This window comes from Oncorhynchus gorbuscha, linkage group LG10 (assembly GCF_021184085.1).
Source record: "Oncorhynchus gorbuscha isolate QuinsamMale2020 ecotype Even-year linkage group LG10, OgorEven_v1.0, whole genome shotgun sequence".
Taxonomy (NCBI): domain Eukaryota; kingdom Metazoa; phylum Chordata; class Actinopteri; order Salmoniformes; family Salmonidae; genus Oncorhynchus; species Oncorhynchus gorbuscha.
Genome location: NC_060182.1, coordinates 54,565,132 through 54,584,558, shown reverse-complemented (window position 1 = coordinate 54,584,558; position 19,427 = coordinate 54,565,132). Strand labels below are relative to the sequence as shown.

The 19,427-nt window shown below is 42.1% G+C and overlaps 1 protein-coding gene and 1 non-coding gene across 2 annotated transcripts in view; both read left to right on the top strand.

Annotated features, from left to right (window-relative positions):
- LOC124046246 (WD repeat-containing protein 43-like) overlaps window positions 1-18,814 on the top strand; it is a 29,879-nt gene extending 11,065 nt beyond the window's left edge. Inside the window, exons 6-10 of the mRNA XM_046366399.1 lie at window positions 309-372; window positions 631-744; window positions 5,965-6,028; window positions 17,222-17,280; window positions 17,479-18,814. Of these exons, the coding sequence (XP_046222355.1) occupies window positions 309-372; window positions 631-744; window positions 5,965-6,028; window positions 17,222-17,280; window positions 17,479-17,619 (442 nt within the window). The 3' untranslated portion in view covers window positions 17,620-18,814. The remainder of the gene's footprint in view (window positions 1-308; window positions 373-630; window positions 745-5,964; window positions 6,029-17,221; window positions 17,281-17,478) is intronic.
- Window positions 4,064-4,191, top strand: LOC124047032. Its single transcript, XR_006841082.1, has one exon. It is a non-coding gene; the product is annotated as a small nucleolar RNA SNORA71 (small nucleolar RNA).
- Window positions 18,815-19,427: the final 613 nt, after the last annotated feature.

The window sequence follows — 19,427 nt, the reverse complement described above, 5'->3', positions numbered from 1 at the left end:
GCTAACTCTTTATTTACCTTGAGTCATTTAGCAGACGTTCTTATCCAGAGTGATTTACAGGATCAATAAGGGTTAAGTGCTTTGCTCAAGGGCACGTTAGTAGATTTTTAACCAAGTCCGCTCAAGGATTAGAACCAGTGAACTTTTTGGGCCATTACTGGCCCAATGCCATTACTGGCCCAATTGTTTTTTTGTTAAATCTAGTTGAAGGAATCATTCCTAAACCCTTCACCCTGATATTGTTGCCTGAAGGGAACCCAACTTCACCCCAACTCAACTAGTTTCTCCTTTTCCCATTTGTACTACAGGGCAGTGCTGATGGTGCGATGGCTCAAGGCTGTTCTCATGCAGCACACCTCCTACCTGTCCTCGGTGAGTCTATCCTTGGGTGTCTTCAGCTAGCTGCTAACGTCAAACCCAAAACATGGTTTGTTCTGGGGAATGTATAAAAATAAATTGTTCAGCTCATTTGGAGAGTTAAGTTTTGTTTTTGACCAACAGTTTATACAGTTGTACACACTTATACAGTCAGATTATTGACCCAGGACCAATGTTTATACTTCCTCAAAACGAGGAGTGATTTTATTATATTTTATACTGATCTATGCTTTTGTTCTATCCCTGTACCAGTTGCCAGACCTGGTGTCTCAGCTGGGAGTGTTGTACCACATGATTGAGAGCAGAGTCAAAATGTTCCACAAACTGACCAAGCTGCACGGCAAGCTCTATCTGCTCATGACACAGGTACGTCTTGGCACTAGTTGTTTTTACTCCAGTTAATTCAAGTGCTACTACCAAAAACTCCACATGGGAAACCAGGTCCAGAGAAAAACCTAAGCTGTGTTTGAATAACCATACTAACGTAATGTATATTACATACTTAATGAGTATATACAGTTGAAGTCAGAAGTTCACATACACCAAATACATTTCAACTCAGTTTTTCACAATTCCTGACATTTAATCCCAGTAAAAATTCAGTTAGGATTACCACTTTATTTTAAGAATGTGGAATGTCAGAATAATAGAAGTCATTTATTTATTTCATCACATTCCCAGTACACTCAATTCGTTTTTGGTAGCCTTCCACAAAAAGTTGGGTGAATTCTGGCCCATTTCTCCTGACAACCTGACTCAGTAACACCAGCTCTTTTAGGCCTCCTTGCTCGCACAAGCTTTTTCAGTTCTGCCCACAAATTCTCTATAGGGTTGAGGTCAGGGCTTTGTGATGGCCACTCCAATACCATGACTTTGTTGTCCTTCAGCCATTTTGCCACAACTTTGGAAGTATGCTTGGGGTCATTGTGCATTTGGAAGACCCATTTGCGACCAAGCTTTAACTTCCTGACTGTTGTCTTGAGATGTTGCTTCAATATATCCACGTAACTTTCCTTTCTCATGAAGCCATCTATTTTGTGAAATGCTGCCACAATGATTCTGCCACTGCCGTGCTTCACTGTTGGGATGGTGTTCTTCGGCTTGCAAGCCTCCCCCTTTTCCCTCCAAACATGACGATGGTCATTATGGCCAAACAGTACTATTTTTGTTTCATCAGGCCAGCCCATCTGGCTTTTTTATGGTGGTTTTGAAGCAGTGGCTTCTTCCTTGCTAAACAGCCTTTCAGGTTACGTCTATATAGGACTTGTTTTACTGTGAATATAGCTACTTTTGTACCAGTTTCCTCCAGCATCTTCAAGTTTTTTTGCTGCTGTTCTGGGATTGATTAGCATTTTTCATCTCTAGGAGACAGAACGCGTCTCCTTCCTGAGCAGTATGACAGCTGCGTGGTCTCATGGTGTTTATACTTGCGTACTATTGCTTGTACATAACGTGGTTCCTTCAGGCGTTTGGAATTTGCTCTCGAGGATGAATCAGACTTGTGGAGCTCTACAATTTTTTTGGGGGGGGGGGGGTCTTGGCTGAATTTCTTTGGATTTTCCCATGATGTTCAGCAAAGAGGCTCTGAGTTTGAAGGTAGGCCTTGAAATACATCCACAGGTACACGTCCAATAGTCTAATTGACTCAAATTATGTCAATCAGAAGTTTCTAAAGCATGACATTTTCTAGGATTTTCTAAGCTGTTTAACCTGTTCAACCTATGGGGGCGCTATGTCATTATTGGATAAAAAGACGTGCCCGTTTTAAGCGCAATATTTTGTCACAAAAAGATGCTCTACTATGCATGGCATTAACAGCCTTGGAAAGAAAACACTCTGACGTTTCCAAAACTGCAAAGATATTATCTGTGAGTGCCCCAGAACTAATGCTACAGGCGAAACCAAGATGAAGTTTCATGCAGGAAATGCCCCAGATTCTGAAGGCGCTGTGTTCCAATGTCTCCTTATATGGCTGTCAATGCGCCAGGAATGAGCCTGCCCTTTGTGTCATTTCTCCAAGGTGTCTGCAGCATTTTGATGTGTTTGTAGGCATATCATTGTAAGATTGACCATAAGAGACTACATTTACCTGGTGTCCCGCGTCAAAATTATTGCGTAATCTGTAGGTCCATGCGCGTTCCATTTCTTCAGAAGAGAAAGTCAACTGCCACGAAGGATTTTATCGTCGATAGATATGTGAAAAACACCTTGAGGATTGATTCTAAACATCGGTTTGCCATGTTTGTCGATATTATGGAGTTAATTTGGAAAAAAGTTTGAGCCTGCAGGAAGGGTGCCACTTGAGGGAGGAGGAGGTCTTCCCTGTAACGCACAGCGTTGATATAGCCTGCAATGACGACAAGCTCAGTCCGATGATGCTGTGACACACTGCCCCAGACCATGACTGACCCTCCACCTCCAAACTGATCCCACCCCAGAGTACAGGCCCCAACCATCACCCCCAGTGAGACAAAAACGTGACTCAGTGAAAAGCACTTTTTGCCAGTCCTGTCTGGTCCAGCGAGCGACGTTGTTGCCGGTGATGTCTGGTGAGGACCTGCCTTACAGCAAGCCCTCAATCCAGCATCTCAGCCAATTGAGGACAGTGAGCACTGGTGGAGTGATTGTGCGTTCCTGGTGTTACTCGGGCAGTTGTTGCCATCCTGTACTTGTCCCGCAGGTGTGATGGTCGGATGTACCAATCCTGTGCAGGTGTTACATGTGGTCTGGCACGGCGAGGACGATCAGCTGTCCATCCTGTTGTGTTTTCTTAGGCGTCTCACCGTACGGACAGTACAATTTATTGCCCTGGCCACATCTGCAGTCCTCATGTCTTCTTGCAGCATGCCTAAGGCATATTCACACAGATTAGCAGGGACCCTGGGCATCTTTCTTTGGTGTTTTTCAGTCAGTAGAAAGGCCTCTTTAGTGTCCATAACTGTGACCTTAATTGCCTACCGTCTGTAAGCTGTTAGTGTCTTAACGACCGTTCCCCAGGTGCATGTTCATTAATTGTTTATGGTTCATTGAACAATCATGGGAAACGGTGTTTAAACCATTTACAATGAAGATATGTGAAGTTATTTGGATTTTTAAGAATTATCTTTGAACAGCAGGGTCCTGAAAAGGGGACTTTGTTTTGTCCGCGTTTACATGCAGCTGCTGTAATGATGGGCTATGCGGTTTGTACGATTAGCGTAGCTAGCAATTTGTCAGCCAACATAACATGTAACTTAATTGAAGTTATTTATTACATTGCTCAACATTTTAACATTTGTCGTTAATTAAAGCAATGAATTTGTATCCGCTCTCGTCGGACTTCAGCTGCATATTTTCCTCCATTTCATTTAAAAAAGAATCTTTTTGAAGCCATGCCCATTTCCTGGAGAATTGTATTTTGGGCTTGTAGCATGGCAGTAGTGTCCACTACTTGTTTTTGTACGACACCTGGGAACGTTTGGCATACTAACTATATCCATACCAGTAAGCATACTCTACGTACTCATTTTACTTTAGAAATAGTACGGGTGTTCCAACTGCTCTAGTCTATCAAGGTTTTGATGATAGGTTGTCTAGTTGAATAAGATGTTAATACTGCAATATCTCAAATAAGTGGAAATGGCTAGGGTACTTGGAGAGGTTCGGGAAACGTCTTAAGATTGATAAGACATTGAGGTCACTTCTACCCTGTGTCGAAAGTGACTGTGGCCCTTTTGGTGGCCAGGTCATTGATAGTACAAGAACAGTGAAATGAGAGCCTTTCCCGTGTTTGATGGGACCTTTGTCCCTACCAAACCCTGGTTCTCTCATACATCTTTTTAGAGGATATTTAATGATTTGTCTAGTTTATTTTACAGACACTGCAGCACCTGACTGTATTTGCTGCCATTGAATGAATAGAACGGGTGTCCCTATTCAAGCCAATGATGGCATAATGTGTGCATGCTGGTGGCTATTGCGAGTGTACCCATAAGAGCAGGAAGTAAAATAACAATGCATTTTACAAGTATTCATACCCATTCACTTTTTCCACATCTTAGTTACGTTATAGCCTTATTCTAAAATTGATAACATTTGTCATTATGGTGTGTGTGTGTGGATTTAGGAAACAAAGTGAAAACAGGTTTAGAGAAATTTTTGCAAATGTTTAAAAATGTAAACAGTGCATGTCAGAGCAAAAACTAAGCCATGAGATCGAAGGAATTGTCCAAAGAGCTCCAAGACAGGGTTTTGTCGAGGCACAGATCCGGGAAAAATTACAAACACTTCTGCAGCATTGAAGGTCCCCAAGAACAGTGGCCTACATAATTCTTCAATGGAAACAGTTTGGAACCACTAAGACTCTTCTTAGAGCTGGCCGCCCGGCCAAACTGAGCAATCGGGAGAAGGGCCTTGGTCAGGGAGGTGACCAAGAACCTGATGGTCACGCTGACAGAGCTTCTCTGTGGGGATGGTAGAACCTTCCAGAAGACGACCATCTCTGCAGCACTCCACCAATCAGGCCATTTTGTGGAGTGCCCAGAAGTAAAGCACATGACAGCCCGCTTGGCGTTTCCTAAAAGGCACATAAAGGACTCTGATCACGAGAAACAAGCTTCTCTGGTCTGATGAAACCAATATTGAACTCATTGGTCTGCATGCCAAGTGTCATGTTTATAAGAAACCTGGCACTATCCCTACAACAACGTTTTTTTCAGCGGCGGGGACTGGGAGACGACATTAACGGCGCAAAGTACAGAGTTCTTTGATGAAAACCTGCTCAGGACCTCAGACTGGGGTGAAGGTTCACCTTAAAACAGGACAACGATCCCAAGCACACAGCGAAGACAATGCAGAATTGGCTTTGGGACAAGTGTCAATGTCCTTGAGAGGCTCGGACAAACATCTCTCTGGAGACCTGAAAATAGCTGTGCAGCTATGCTCCCCATCCAACCTGCGATTTTGAGTGGATCTGTAGAGAAGAATGGGAGAAACAGGTGTGCCAAGATTGTACCCAAGAAGATGTGAGGCTACACTTGCTGCCGAAGGTGCTTAAACAATGTACTGAGTAAAGGGTCTGAATACTTACGTAAATGTGATATTTTCTACATGAGCAACATTTTTGAACCCAGTTGTCATTATGGGCTATTGTGTGTAGATTGAGGGGAATAAACTTTTTCACTTTAAAATAAAGCTGTAATGTAACAATGTGGATAAAGTCAAGCGGTCGGGTTACTTTCAGAATGCACTGTATGTGTTTTAAAATGTGTTATTCAACTTAACTGACATTACAAAAAAGTTGTTGCATTGCCACTTCAGTTAACAACATTTGAACTTTCTATATTGTCTTGAAAAAGATTGCATTACAATACCTGGCAGCCATTGCGAGTGTTCCCATTAAATGACCGGTCAACTGCCAGGGTTAGAAGTTCCAAACCAAGTATTTCTGTGTGCTGCTGCATTATTGCCAAGGCCAGTGTTTCCCATGACTATCTGCAGTCCTGTGCTCAACAGGACAATGCCTTCATTGGACAAATGAAACTGTCCATTCAGCTTTTCCCCCACCTGTGGCAACTGCTGCCTCCTAAAGTGTTTTTTTTCTCCCAGGTGGTGACAGGTGACAGTGGTGTCACAGACGTGGACCATAAGGCCAAGCTTGTCTACGAGGACGGTAAGGTCTCAATGTTTTTTTAATTTTATTTTTATACCTTTATCACTCTCTGTATCCTCTTTATTTATTTATACACACACTGTATATTGCTTGGTTAACAATGATTTGAAAACGGATAAGCAGGAGAGCAATTGGGAGTGGTGTGTTCGGTTTTGACCGACATGCCAAATCACAACTACAGCTTTTGCTGGGCAGCCAGCGAACTTACTCATTATGGCACTGTATAAAACTGCGTAAGAATTTGGCTTTTGATTAAATAATTAGCGCCGGTAGCTATTTCCTATTAGGGCTTGGAATATGGCCAAAATATCAATGTTTTAATGTTTGTTGGCTATTTAGCAGCATTTTATGTTTCTGAACAATACATTTTCTAAATATGGTGTATGAGTAGTGGGCTTGGGTGGTATTCTGTATATTTGGAAATAGCCACGGGATGATTTTTCAATACCTTTGGAACTATTGCTGACTGTTTTTCAATGCATTTTAATGTTTGTAGCAACTTGAGTAAATACCTGCATTCAACTTGAGCGGAACGTTAGGCGCTAAAGCAGATCGCATTAATTTCCCCTACCGCATTATTTTACATTATGAAGCTTACCGTAGTTCCCTAGAACAGTTGAGCCAGCCAGGTGTTTGTAAATAGCACAATGCGGGAGCTGCTGAGTCCAGCTGTTTGGCATGGGATGTGTTTTATATTGAAAGTCAACTTTTTTTCCCCTTCAATATTGTGATCTGGGACATGCAACTGTAGTTTTTCTTCACAGAAAATACAGTAGCGCAACACATTCGGCAGAAAATGGCTTAATTTTAATCAAATGACAACAAGAAATGCAATGATATTTGGTTGGCAGCCACAAGTAAATGAGCTTACAATGAAAAAGCACTTTCTTTTTTTTTACAAAAACAATGCATGTTTATCATAGAAACTGTATGATATACAGTTCCTAATGTTTTGCTTGAAGTTAATCTTAGAGTTTTACCGTTGAAAAGTCGGCTGGCTACACTGAGAAGTAGCTACACATCAGTCAGAGCACAGAATGCCCATACATGAACTGTCATCCGAGTGGAATGACACTGAAGCACAAAATTACTGATGCCGAGCAGGGGGAAAATCCTGTGAGAAACGCAGAATTCCGCTTTAACTCGACCCGCAGTGACCTGCTAGTGGCTGAATTAATAAGGTGATGGGGCATCCTTGCTTCCACCCCCCTTTCCTGGAACAGGTGTCAGACCCGTTGCCCTAGTGACTCTGGACTCTACACAGACACAGCGTGTAGCCTACACATGCTGCTCCAGAGCCAATAGTGTTCTTCCTTCAAACAAGTGTAAAACATCCCTAAAAACCTTATTTGTATAATTGATCCCCATTAGTTCCTACCAAGCAAGCAGCTATTCTTCCTAGGGGCTAGCAAAGTTAAGGCAGTTTATACAATTTAAAAAAACATTACATTCTCATATTTAACAATGCACTGTGCGCCTTAAATAAGGAACATACTCCACCACTACCACATCTACAGTAAAAATAAATCAGTGTGTATGTTATAGTGTGTATGCGCGACTGCCTATGTTTGTTGCTTCAGTCCCCGCTGTTCCATAAAGTGTATTTTTTTATCAGTTTAAAAAAGTGTCGCTTCACCGTCCAGAACAGATGTCTTGTGGTGTATGCGTGGGTGTCCGAACTGTCTGCCAGTAGTTCAACCAAACAGCTTGGTGCATTCAACATGTCTATACCTTGCACAAATACAAGAAGTGACCAAGTTAATCTCTCCTATACTTTGAGCCAGAGTCCTGTTCTGAGCCAATTGTAATTTTCCTAAGTCCTTTTTTGTGGCATCTGACCACACAACTGAACAGTAGTCTAGGTGAGACAACTAGGGCTTGTAGGACCAGCCTTGATTGATAGTTGATAGTGCTGTTAAGAAGGTAGAGCAGCTGGACTTCTCCCCATCTTAGCTACTTTTGTATAAATATGTTTTGACCTTGACGGTTTACAATACAGGGTTTTGTCACCTTAACTTGCTCAATTTCCACAATTTATTACAATATTTAGTTGAGGTTTGGAGTTTAGTGAAGGGTTTGTCCCAAATCCAATACGTTTAGTTTAAGACATTCAGGACTAACTTATTCCTTGCCACTTGCTCTGAAACTAACTGCAGCTCTTTAAGTGTTTCAGTCACTGTAGTAGCTAACATGTATAGTCTTGAGTCATTGCATACATGGACACACTGGCTTTACTCAAAGCAAACAAAACAACCCCACAATCTTATCATCAATTTCTCTGTCATTCAAATCAAATTTTATTTGTCACATACACATGGTTAGCAGATGTTAAATGCGAGTGTAGCGAAATGCTTGTGCTTCTAGTTCCGACAATGCAGTGATAACCAACAAGTAATCTAACTAACAATTCCAAAACTACTGTCTTATACACAGTGTAAGGGGATAAGGAACATGTACATAAGGATATATGAATGAGTGATGGTACAGAGCAGCATACAGTAGATGGTATCGAGTACAGTATATACATATGAGATGAGTGTGTAGACAAAGTAAACAAAGTGGCATAGTTAAAGTGGCTAGTGATACATGTGTTACATAAGGATGCAGTCGATGATGTAGAGTACAGTATATACATATGCATATGAGATGAATAATGTAGGGTAAGTAACATTATATAAGGTAGCATTGTTTAAAGTGGCTAGTGATATATTTACATCAATTCCCATTATTAAAATGGCTGGAGTTGGGTCAGTGTCAATGACAGTGTGTTGGCAGCAGCCACTCAGTGTTAGTGGTGGCTGTTTAACAGTCTGATGGCCTTGAGATAGAAGCTGTTTTTCAGTCTCTCGGTCCCAGCTTTGATGCACCTGTACTGACCTCGCCTTCTGGATGATAGCGGGGTGAACAGGCAGTGGTTCGGGTGGTTGATGTCCTTGATGATCTTTATGGCCTTCCTGTAACAACGGATGGTGTAGGTGTCCTGGAGGGCAGGTAGTTTGCCCCCGGTGATGCGTTGTTAGCCTTACGGTTGAGGGCGGAGCAGTTGCCGTACCGGGCGGTGATACAGCCCGCCAGGATGCTCTCGATTGTGCATCTGTAGAAGTTTGTGAGTGCTTTTGGTGACAAGCCGAATTTCTTCAGCCTCCTGAGGTTGAATAGGCGCTGCTGCGCCTTCTTCACGACGCTGTCAGTGTGAGTGGACCAATTCAGTTTGTCTGTGATGTGTATGCCGAGGAACTTAAAACTAGCTACCCTCTCCACTACTGTTCCATCGACGTGGATAGGGGGGTGTTCCCTCTGCTGTTTCCTGAAGTCCACAATGCAACGTTCTCTGCTTTACGGAAACATGGCTTACTGGGAAGACTCTATCCAGGGCGGTGCAGCCAACGGGTTTCTCCACGCATCGCGCGGACAGAAACAAACATCTCTCTGGTAAGAAGAGTGGCGGGGGCGTATGCCTCATGACTAACGGGACATGGTGTGATGAAGGAAACATACAGGAACTCAAATCCTTCTGTTCACCTGATTTAGAATTCCTCACAATCAAATGTAGACTGCATTATCTTCCAAGAGAATTCTCTTCGATTATAATCACAGCCGTATATATCCCCCCCAAGCAGACACATCGATGGCTCTGAATGAACTTTATTTAACTCTTTGCAAACTGGAAAACATTTATCCGGAGGCTGCATTCATTGTAGCTGGGGATTTTAACAAGGTTAATCTGAAAACAAGACTCCCTAAATTTTATCAGCATATCGATTGCGCAACCAGGGGTGGTAAAACCTTGGATCATTGTTACTCTAACTTCCGCGACGCATATAAGGCCCTGCCCCGCCCCCCTTTCGGAAAAGCTGACCACGACTCCATTTTGCTGATCCCTGCCTACAGGCAGAAATTAAAACAAGAGGCTCCCACGCTGAGGTCTGTCCAACGCTGGTCAGACCAAGCTGACTCTACACTCCAAGACTGCTTCCATCACGTGAACTGGGACATGTTTCGTATTGCGTCAGATGGGAATATTGACGAATACGCTGATTCGGTGTGCGAGTTCATTAGAACGTGCGTCGAAGATGTCGTTCCCATAGCAACGATAAAAACATTCCCTAACCAGAAACCGTGGATTGATGGCAGCATTCGCGTGAAACTGAAAGCGCGAACCACTGCTTTTAATCAGGGCAAGGTGTCTGGCAACATGACTGAATACAAACAGTGCAGCTATTCCCTCCAAGGCTATTAAACAAGCTAAGCGTCAGTACAGAGACAAAGTGGAATCTCAATTCAATGGCTCAGACACAAGAGGCATGTGGCAGGGTCTACAGTCAATCACGGACTACAAGATGAAATCCAGCCCAGTCACGACCAGGATGTCTTGCTCCCAGGCAGACTAAATAACTTTTTTGCCCGCTTTGAGGACAATACAGTGCCACTGACACGGCCTGCAACGGAAACATGCGGTCTCTCCTTCACTGCAGCGGAGTTGAGTAAGACATTTAAACGTGTTAACCCTCGCAAGGCTGCAGGCCCAGACTGCATCCCCAGCCGCGCCCTCAGAGCATGCGCAGACCAGCTGGCCGGTGTGTTTACGGACATATTCAATCAATCCCTATACCAGACATGCTTCAAGAGGGCCACCATTGTTCCTGTTCCCAAGAAAGCTAAGGTAACTGAGCTAAACGACTACTGCCCCGTAGCACTCACTTCCGTCATCATGAAGTGCTTTGAGAGACTAGTCAAGGACCATATCACCTCCACCCTACCTGACACCCTAGACCCACTCCAATTTGCTTACCGCCCAAATAGGTCCACAGACGATGCAATCTCAACCACACTGCACACTGCCCTAACCCACCTGGACAAGAGGAATACCTATGTGAGAATGCTGTTCATCGACTACAGCTCGGCATTCAACACCATAGTACCCTCCAAGCTCGAGACTCTGGGCCTCGACCCCGCCCTGTGCAACTGGGTACTGGACTTCCTGACGGGCGGCCCCCAGGTGGTGAGGGTAGGCAACATCTCCTCCCCGCTGATCCTCAACACGGGGGCCCCACAAGGGTGCGTTCTGAGCCCTCTCCTGTACTCCCTGTATATATGTTATATTTGTGTAAGTGCTGTGCTTGTTGAATGTCCTTTCCTTTAAGCATGCTGAAAGTTTGTCAATTTTACTATAAAATAGCATTGTAGCATTGAGTTTGGTAACCGGCTGATTATTAGTGGCTATATCATCTGCTAGTATCCTCAGTAATTTTGCACGCCCAATTTTTCAGTTTTTAATATGTTAAAAAAGTTTGAAATACCCAATAAATGTCGTTCCACTTCATTATTGTGTCCCACTTGTTGTTGATTCTTCAGAAAAAATACAGTTTTATATCTTTATGTTTGAAGCCTGAAATGTGGCAAAAGGTCGCAACGTTCAAGGGGGCCGAATACTTTCGCATGGCACTGTAGTTACAAAGATACACTTCTTAATGCAACCGCTGTTACATTTATTTAACGTTACAGAATTTGTTCACTAGGCTATAATATGAGACGGCGCTCAGATATTAGCAGTATGTCTCCTCTACGTTTGGAGTCCACAGAAACTCAAAATAACCACAAATATTCCCTTACCTTTTGATGTTCTTCGATCAGAAGACGTGGAAGAAGTCATACATACCCAATACATCGTTTGGTTTCAAGTTTTGTGTCTCTGTATTAGCATATGCTAACAGCTTCAGCTGAAATGCACCCAAAATGACTTCTGGTCCCGCACTCTTGCGCACCAAAACTTCCTAAACTGGTCAAACTAAGTGCAGAATCAAGCTTTAGGATGTTTTAAACGTTGTAAAACAATAATCCGCGCGAACAGACAAACCGACATCAATTGGTGTTACATGGAAAAAGAGCGCCCCAATTCAGACGCGCGCAATAGAGTGCATGTATTTTCGCGTGACCCGAACGTTTTAGCCCGCCAAAAGACGAGGGCGCGCGAGATTCTCACAATGAACGCCCCATTTGAAAGCAGACATTGCGCTGAACACATACAATCTGTTCCCAGATCCGTAGCTGGTTGGTAAGGGTGGGGGCGATGACGTCAAAGTTGACCCAACTTTTCTCTTGACAAGAGAGAGTTTGGGAGAAAGGCTGCCCTGAGTTCTGCTTTACATACAGACATAATTTAAACGGTTTTAGAAACTTTAGAGTTTTCTATTCAATAATAATTATTATATGCATATATTAGCAATTTTGGACAAAAAAATTGTTTACTATGGGCACGCACTTGGGGGCAGTATTCATCCCTAGGCTTAAGAGGTTATTGTGCAAATGAAAAAATGATTTAAGTAGTTAGCATTATCAGTTGGTTTTGTAATGAATGAGCCATCTGATTCAACGAATGATGGAACCGAGTTTGCCCTTTTCCCCGAAATTTAATTTAAGGTGCTCCAAAGCTTTTTACTGTCATTCTTTGTCATTTATCTTTGTTTCATAGTGTAGTTTAGTCACATGATTTTATCAATTTGCATGAAGTTTCTGCCAATTCCTTTTGCAGCCAGACTAATTTCACATACCTTTTGCCTCATCCTTCTCAACCTTAACATTCTTCTGTTCCTCATCAATCCACAGGGATATCTATTTTTATAGTACTTTTCTTAATGGGTGCATGCTTATTAATAACTGGAATAAGCAATTTCATAAACATGTCAAGTGCAGTGTGTTTGTTCCTCATTACCCACCACAGACCAACAAATATTCTTTACATCAAATTACTTCTATGACCTCTTATACACTATTAGGCCCAGCCTTCGTGACTTTGCTTTTCCTAGATATGGCTACTATATATTATGATCACTACAGCCAATGGATCTAGATACTGCTTTCAAGCCCATTTCTGTTGTATTAGTAAAGATGTGATCAATACATGTTGATTTCGTTCCTGTGCTGTTTGTAACTACCCTGGTAGGTTGACTGATAACCTGAACCAGGTTGCAGGCACTGGTTACAGTTTTAAGCTTTTTCTTGAGCGAGCAGCTTGATGAAAGGCAGTCTATTTAAATCACCCCCTGAAAGTCTTACCCCTCTATCACATACATTATCAAGCATTTCACACATGTTATCCATATACTGACTGTTAGCATTTGGTGGTCTATAGCAGTTTCCCACCAGAATGGGTTTTGGGTGAGGCAGATTAACCTGTAGCCATATTATATCAACATTATTTAACATGAGACTGTCTCTTATTTACAGGAATGTGGTTCTGAATATAAACAGAACCACAACCTCCACCATTGGCATTTCTATATTTTCTGTAAATGTTATAACCTTGTATTGCTACCACTGCATCATCAAAGGTATTATCTTAGTGAGTTTAAGAGACCGTCAGAATATTAATTTTATCTGTTATGTAGTTTAATAATTTACTAGTGTGTTTAACGTGGACTGTTTTGAGCGCTTTTCTTCTGGGATGCTTGATTATTTTCATTGCTTTGCTGGGAGGCTTAGCAGAAGTAGATGTTATTTGTTAGTGCAGGGTGAGCTGCTCACAATGTACTTCATAGGGCACACCAGCTTAGTGCTAACAGTATAAATCTTGTTCATAGGTACATGATAATAATAAATAATAATAATATATGCCATTTAGCAGACGCTTTTATCCAAAGCGACTTACAGTCATGTGTGCATACATTCTACGTATGGGTGGTCCCGGGAATTGAACCCACTACCCTGGCGTTACAAGCGCCATGCTCTACCAACTGAGCTACTACAAAAGCTGTAGGATTCGAGGCATTCGGTACAGGTAAAGGGACATGCATTTGGTTACTTACAATGTCCACCAACACCCCTGGTATTTTGTACAATTGCTGAAGCATTATGCCAACTCAGTTTCACAATGGTAGGGGTTTCCTGAGCTGGGCTTGAGTCATTGATAAGTCATTGTCTCAATGCAGCCTTATAATGCTGTGAAAGGAGGAAATTATTTGGGTGGATCTCAGCCGTGTAAAACGTGTTTTTGTTTCCAAAAGGAATTGAAATTGTCAACAAGATTCACCCATTGCGCTGCAATAATCACTTAGCCAGTTGTGAAGGGAGAATCCTTCAGTTGTGAAGAGAGAATGGTGCTGACCCCTAGAGGGGTCAGCGCCAGATATGATCTTGTTCTGTTGGCTCTCCAAAAGGTCCCAGTTACATCACAAATGGTCCTTTTTGTTCGATAATGTCCTTTTATATATCCATAACTCAGTTTAGCTGACGCGCTTCAGTCAATAATCCACTGTTTCCCTCCATCAAAATGCATACAAAATGAATCCCAAACGTTACTAATAAACGTAGCCAAACACAAGTCAAACAACGTTTATAATCAAACCTTAGTTTATTTGCGTATCTTAGGATACCTATAAAATTTAAGGCGGAGAATAGTATGTTCATTAACCTCTTCCTCCTACCCCCTAATTTTTCTAACATTCTGTTAAAAATCGCGCAACATTTCAGCGCCCTGCTACTCATGCCAGGAATATAGTATATGCATATGATTAGTATGTGTGGATAGAAAACACTCAGACGTTTATAAAACGGGTTAAATCACGGCTGTGACTATAACAGAACGTGCGTTTCATCGAAAAGCACAGGAAAACCTGATCACTGAAAATGGAAATAAATATCCTTGCGCTACTTCCAGGAATTGTTCAAAGTGAACCGAATTACATGAGACCGAGGTTTCAGTGCCTACAGCTTCAACACGATGTCTAGAGTCTTGTCATTTGATTCAGCTTTGATTCTTGGTCAAACCGAATCAAGGGAACCGATTCCCTCCGGTCTCCGACCGGATGTTTTGGTCGAGCTCTCTCCGGACATTTTTTCGAGACTGACAGCTAAAGAATTTAAATCTCCTCCTGATTCATTTTATTGCTTATTAACGTGTACTAATACCTAAAGTTGCATTACAAAAGTATTTCGAAGTGTTTTGTGAAAGTTTATCGTCAACTTATTGTAATTTTAAAAAATGACGTTACGTTATGAAACGCTATTTTTTTCCGTTTATCACAGTCTACATAGAACAATATCTAGGCTATATATGGACCGATTTAATCGAGAGAGAAAAAGACCCAATAGTGATTATGGGACATCTAGGAGTGCCAACAAAGATGGTCAAAGGCGGAGTTTCACTAATGTCTTTTATTTTATTTGTGCGGTTTGTGTAGCGCCGAATATGCTAATTATTTTGTTTACGTCCCCTGCGGGTCTTTTGTGGTGTTACATGCTATCAGATAATAGCTTCTCATGCTTTCGCCGAAAAGCATTTGAAAAATCTGACTTGTTGCCTGTATTCACGAGTGTAGGTTTAATTCAATACCCAGCATGTGCATTTTAATGAACGTTTGAGTTTTAACTAATACTATTAGCATTTAGCGTAGCGCATTTGCATTTCCAGAGCTCTAGATGGGATGTCTGCGTGCCAGGTAGGAGCAAGAGGTTAACAGAGATAAATAAGAAAGAATGCGATTTCCTCCACCCGCTTGGAAACACTATAGCCAAAATGGGAGCCACCTAGAAAAACTACAATTTCTGGGTCATTTTTCCAAAAACCAGCCTGAAACTCTTTCTAAGGACTTGACATCTAGTGGAAGCCCTAGGAACTGCAATTTGGGAGTACTTGGGCTTATAATTATAGTACTAGCCGTTGAAATCAGTGTTATGCTGAATGTTGTTTTTGGGGGGGGGTGGTGTTTGTCCTCGGGGTTTCACCTGCCATATCAGTTCTGTTAATCTCAGACATAATTGTAACAGTTTTAGAAAATGTGGTGTGTTTTCTATCCAAATCTGCCAATTATATGCATATCCTAGCTTCTAGGCCTGAGAAACAGGCAGGTTACTTTGGGCACGCTTTTCATCCGGATGTGAAAATACTGCCCCCTATCCCAACAGTTTTTAACATAAATATATAACTTTGGCGAGCATATTCATTTTAATGACATTGACACTTCCAAAAGGTAAACTATTTTTTCAAACTTGCCAAATCAAGGGATAGAAAATAGTTAACCAATTACTGATGTATCGTCCCTTAGGATCAGCAATTACCTCAGATACAAAGGGGTTAGATTTATCATCCAAAATTTCAGCACCTCTTGATTTACTATGTAAGTTGAACAGTTTACCAACCCAGTCCCTGCAAATCTGAAAGTGCTCACCAGTCAAGTGAGTCTCTTGTAGAAATGCCAGATTCGCCTTCAAACCCTTTAAATGTGTCATCACCTGCTTACGTTTCACAGGGTTGTTAGCCCCTTTTGTTTCACAAAATGTACTTGATGGTATTATTCCGGGAACCCTGAGCACTCCCGTTATACAATCCTTTCATTAGAGCATAGAGTGGAAAAGCAATGAATACCCCAAAACCCCTGGACAACTTGTCTCAGAGCAATAATGTATTTGGAAAAGGTATAGGGGGAAAAAACACTGAAAAGACAATGGCATTAGAACTGAACAATTCAACCTCCTGCCCCTCACCCCAGACAATACCTCCCCAAAAGAGGTAGAAGCCTAAATTGAACATGTTTTCTCATTTTGAGTGCGTCGTTAAACCCACAGTTCCGCACTTTAAAGTGGAGAAGCAGCTCCCTCGTCCGATATTCTCCATCTTCTCATGGAAAAAGTGCACTTGAATATCAGGGGGCCTCTCACCGTTCCGGGGCTTGGGTGCAGTGACCGGTGGGCACGATCAATCAGGGGCGTCTCGCCCATGGCAAGAATATCCTTCAGCCCAGTGACTAAATCCGTGGCGCAAGGGCTAGTGATTTTTTTTGTTGGAAATGTTAACATCCCAATTTTGTGTTAACATCCCTAGTGACTGTTGCCTGTAAATGTAGCGGATCTATGTATTTGCTTTAGGGAAGAATCTCGTCAAAACAGCCAGTCGAGATCCCCCGTCACAGCCTCAGTTTTTAGCTCAATTGTGCTGTCAAAGCGAACAGGCCCTGAAAGTCAACTAATTCAAATGCGAACATGTACTTTTCACCCAACAGAATTTAAGAGAAAGGAGCTTTTTTACAGTATAGTTCCTTCACCTCTCTGGTCTGTTCCATTTCTCTGGCCATCTCTCCCCCTTTTCTGTGGTATGATTCATGTCTCTCTGAAATAAAGCTGTTAAGTGGTTCCGTATAGTGTCTCAACTGTGGCTTTGTGAATGACTGGTTTTTGTCTTGTCCCTCCGCTCTACAGGGTCCTCTGATGAAGACAAGGCTTCAGGCGATGAAGGTCTTCCAGACGAAGATTCTGATGTAAGTGGTACTGCGACAAAGGGTGGGAAGGAATGCAGATGGGTTGTGAAACGCCTACTCAAGTTTATGGCGGTTTTGTAAAGCAGGCTTTTGCTCTTGAACAAACACATTCTCACAGATCATTATGTTTATTGTTTGACTTGTGAACTGCGGTCTTTTACTGAGTTGTTGGGTTGATCTGGGAATTTGTCTGTGCAGAACTGGGAGGAGGATGGCATAGAGGATGAGACTATGGAAGACGAGCATAGAGAAGAAGAGACGGAGGAAGGCATGAGGACGGAATCCAAAGCTAACGGTGACTCTGACATGGAACCGGGAAACGAGAGCGAGGAAGAGTGATGCTCTTCAAAGGAAACAATCTCAAAATGAACACACACAAATGGACCGGAGATTGATGTACTTTATTTTCATGCTTTGTTTTTATTGTATCAGAACATAAATGGTTATACAAAAAAAATGGACAGGCAGTGGGTGTGGGTGACCGGCTGTGAACGAGGCCTATTCCTTTCCCGGGACAGCCAACAAAGGCGGGAACGTGTTATCCCCACAACCAAGCTGAAAGCCCCACATTTTGAATATTTTCCAGAGATTCAAGACTCATTCTTCTGTCCCAATCTCCTCCTTTCTCCACTTTGTCTGTGGTTCTGGGTGTAAATCAAGTGTGACACCCCCCCCCCCCCCCCACTGCTTATGGGATGCATCCAAATGGCTCCATATTCCCTACATACAGTTGATGTCGGAAGTTTACATACACTTAGGTTGGAGTCATTAAAACTAGTTTTTCAACCACTCCACAAATTTCTTGTTAACCTGTCTAGGACTGTCCGGAACCCCTCGGCAAGAGCCAATGTAATTGCAGGGCGCCAAATACAAGTATTAGGCACGATTCTAAAGATACAATTCTAGTTAATCCAGCCAGTGTCTGTTTTTAAGAATGCTTTACAGCGAAAGCTCCACAAACGATTGTTAGGTCACCACCAACTCACAGAAAAACCCAGCCATTTTTCCAGCTAAAGAGAGGAGTCACAAAAAGAGATGGCAATTAATCACTAACCTTTTGATCTTCATCAGACGACACTCATAGGAATTCATGTTACGCAATACATGTATGTTTTGTTCGGTAAAGTTCATATTGCTATCCAAAAATCTTAATTTACATTGGCGTGTTACGTTCAGTTCCAAAACATGCAGTGATATTGCAGAGAGCCACATGAATTTGCGGAAATATTCATTATAAATGTCGATGAAAATACAATTTTTAGACATGGAAATATAGATACGCTTCTTAATGCAACCGCTGTGTTTGATTTTAATATAACTTTACGGAAAAAGCGTAATGTGAGAACCGCGCTCAGAGCCCGAACCAGCCAGAGAAATATCCGCCATGTTGGGTAGTCAACATTATTCATGAACAGCCGATCTGGTCCTTTCGGACTAAATGTTCAAAAGGTTATATTACAGGTCGAAGGAACTTGTCAAACTAAGTATAGAATCAATCGTTAGGATGTTTTTATCATATAAGTTCAATAATGTTCCAACCGGAGAATTCCTATGTCTGTAGAGAAGCAATGGAACGACAGCTACCTCAAGTGAAAGCGCGTGACTGAGAACGAGGCTGAAGGCAGACCACTGACTCAAAAGAGCTCCCATCCGGCTCCACCTCACAGTAGAATCCTCATTCAAGTTTCTAAAGGCGGTTGACATCTAATGGAAGCCTTGGGAAGTGCAACGTAACCAATATCCCACTGTATTTAATAGGGGTGAGTTCAAAAACTACAAATCTCAGATTTCCCACTTCCTGTTTGGATTTTTTTCTCAGGTTTTTGCCTGCCATATGAGTTCTGTTATACTCACATACATCATTCAAACAGTTTTAGAAACTTCGGGGTGTTTTCTATTCAATAATAATGTTAGCATCTGGGACTGAGTAGGCGGCAGTTCACTCTGGGCACGCTATTCATCCAAAAGTGAAAATGCTGCCCCCTATCCCAAAGAAGTTAACAAACTATAGTTTTGGCAAGTCTGTTAGGACATTTTTCCAACAATTGTTTACACATTATTTCACTTGTAATTCACTGTATCACAAATCCAGTGTGTCAAGTTTACATACACCAAGTTGACTGTGCCTTTAAACAGCTTGGAAAATT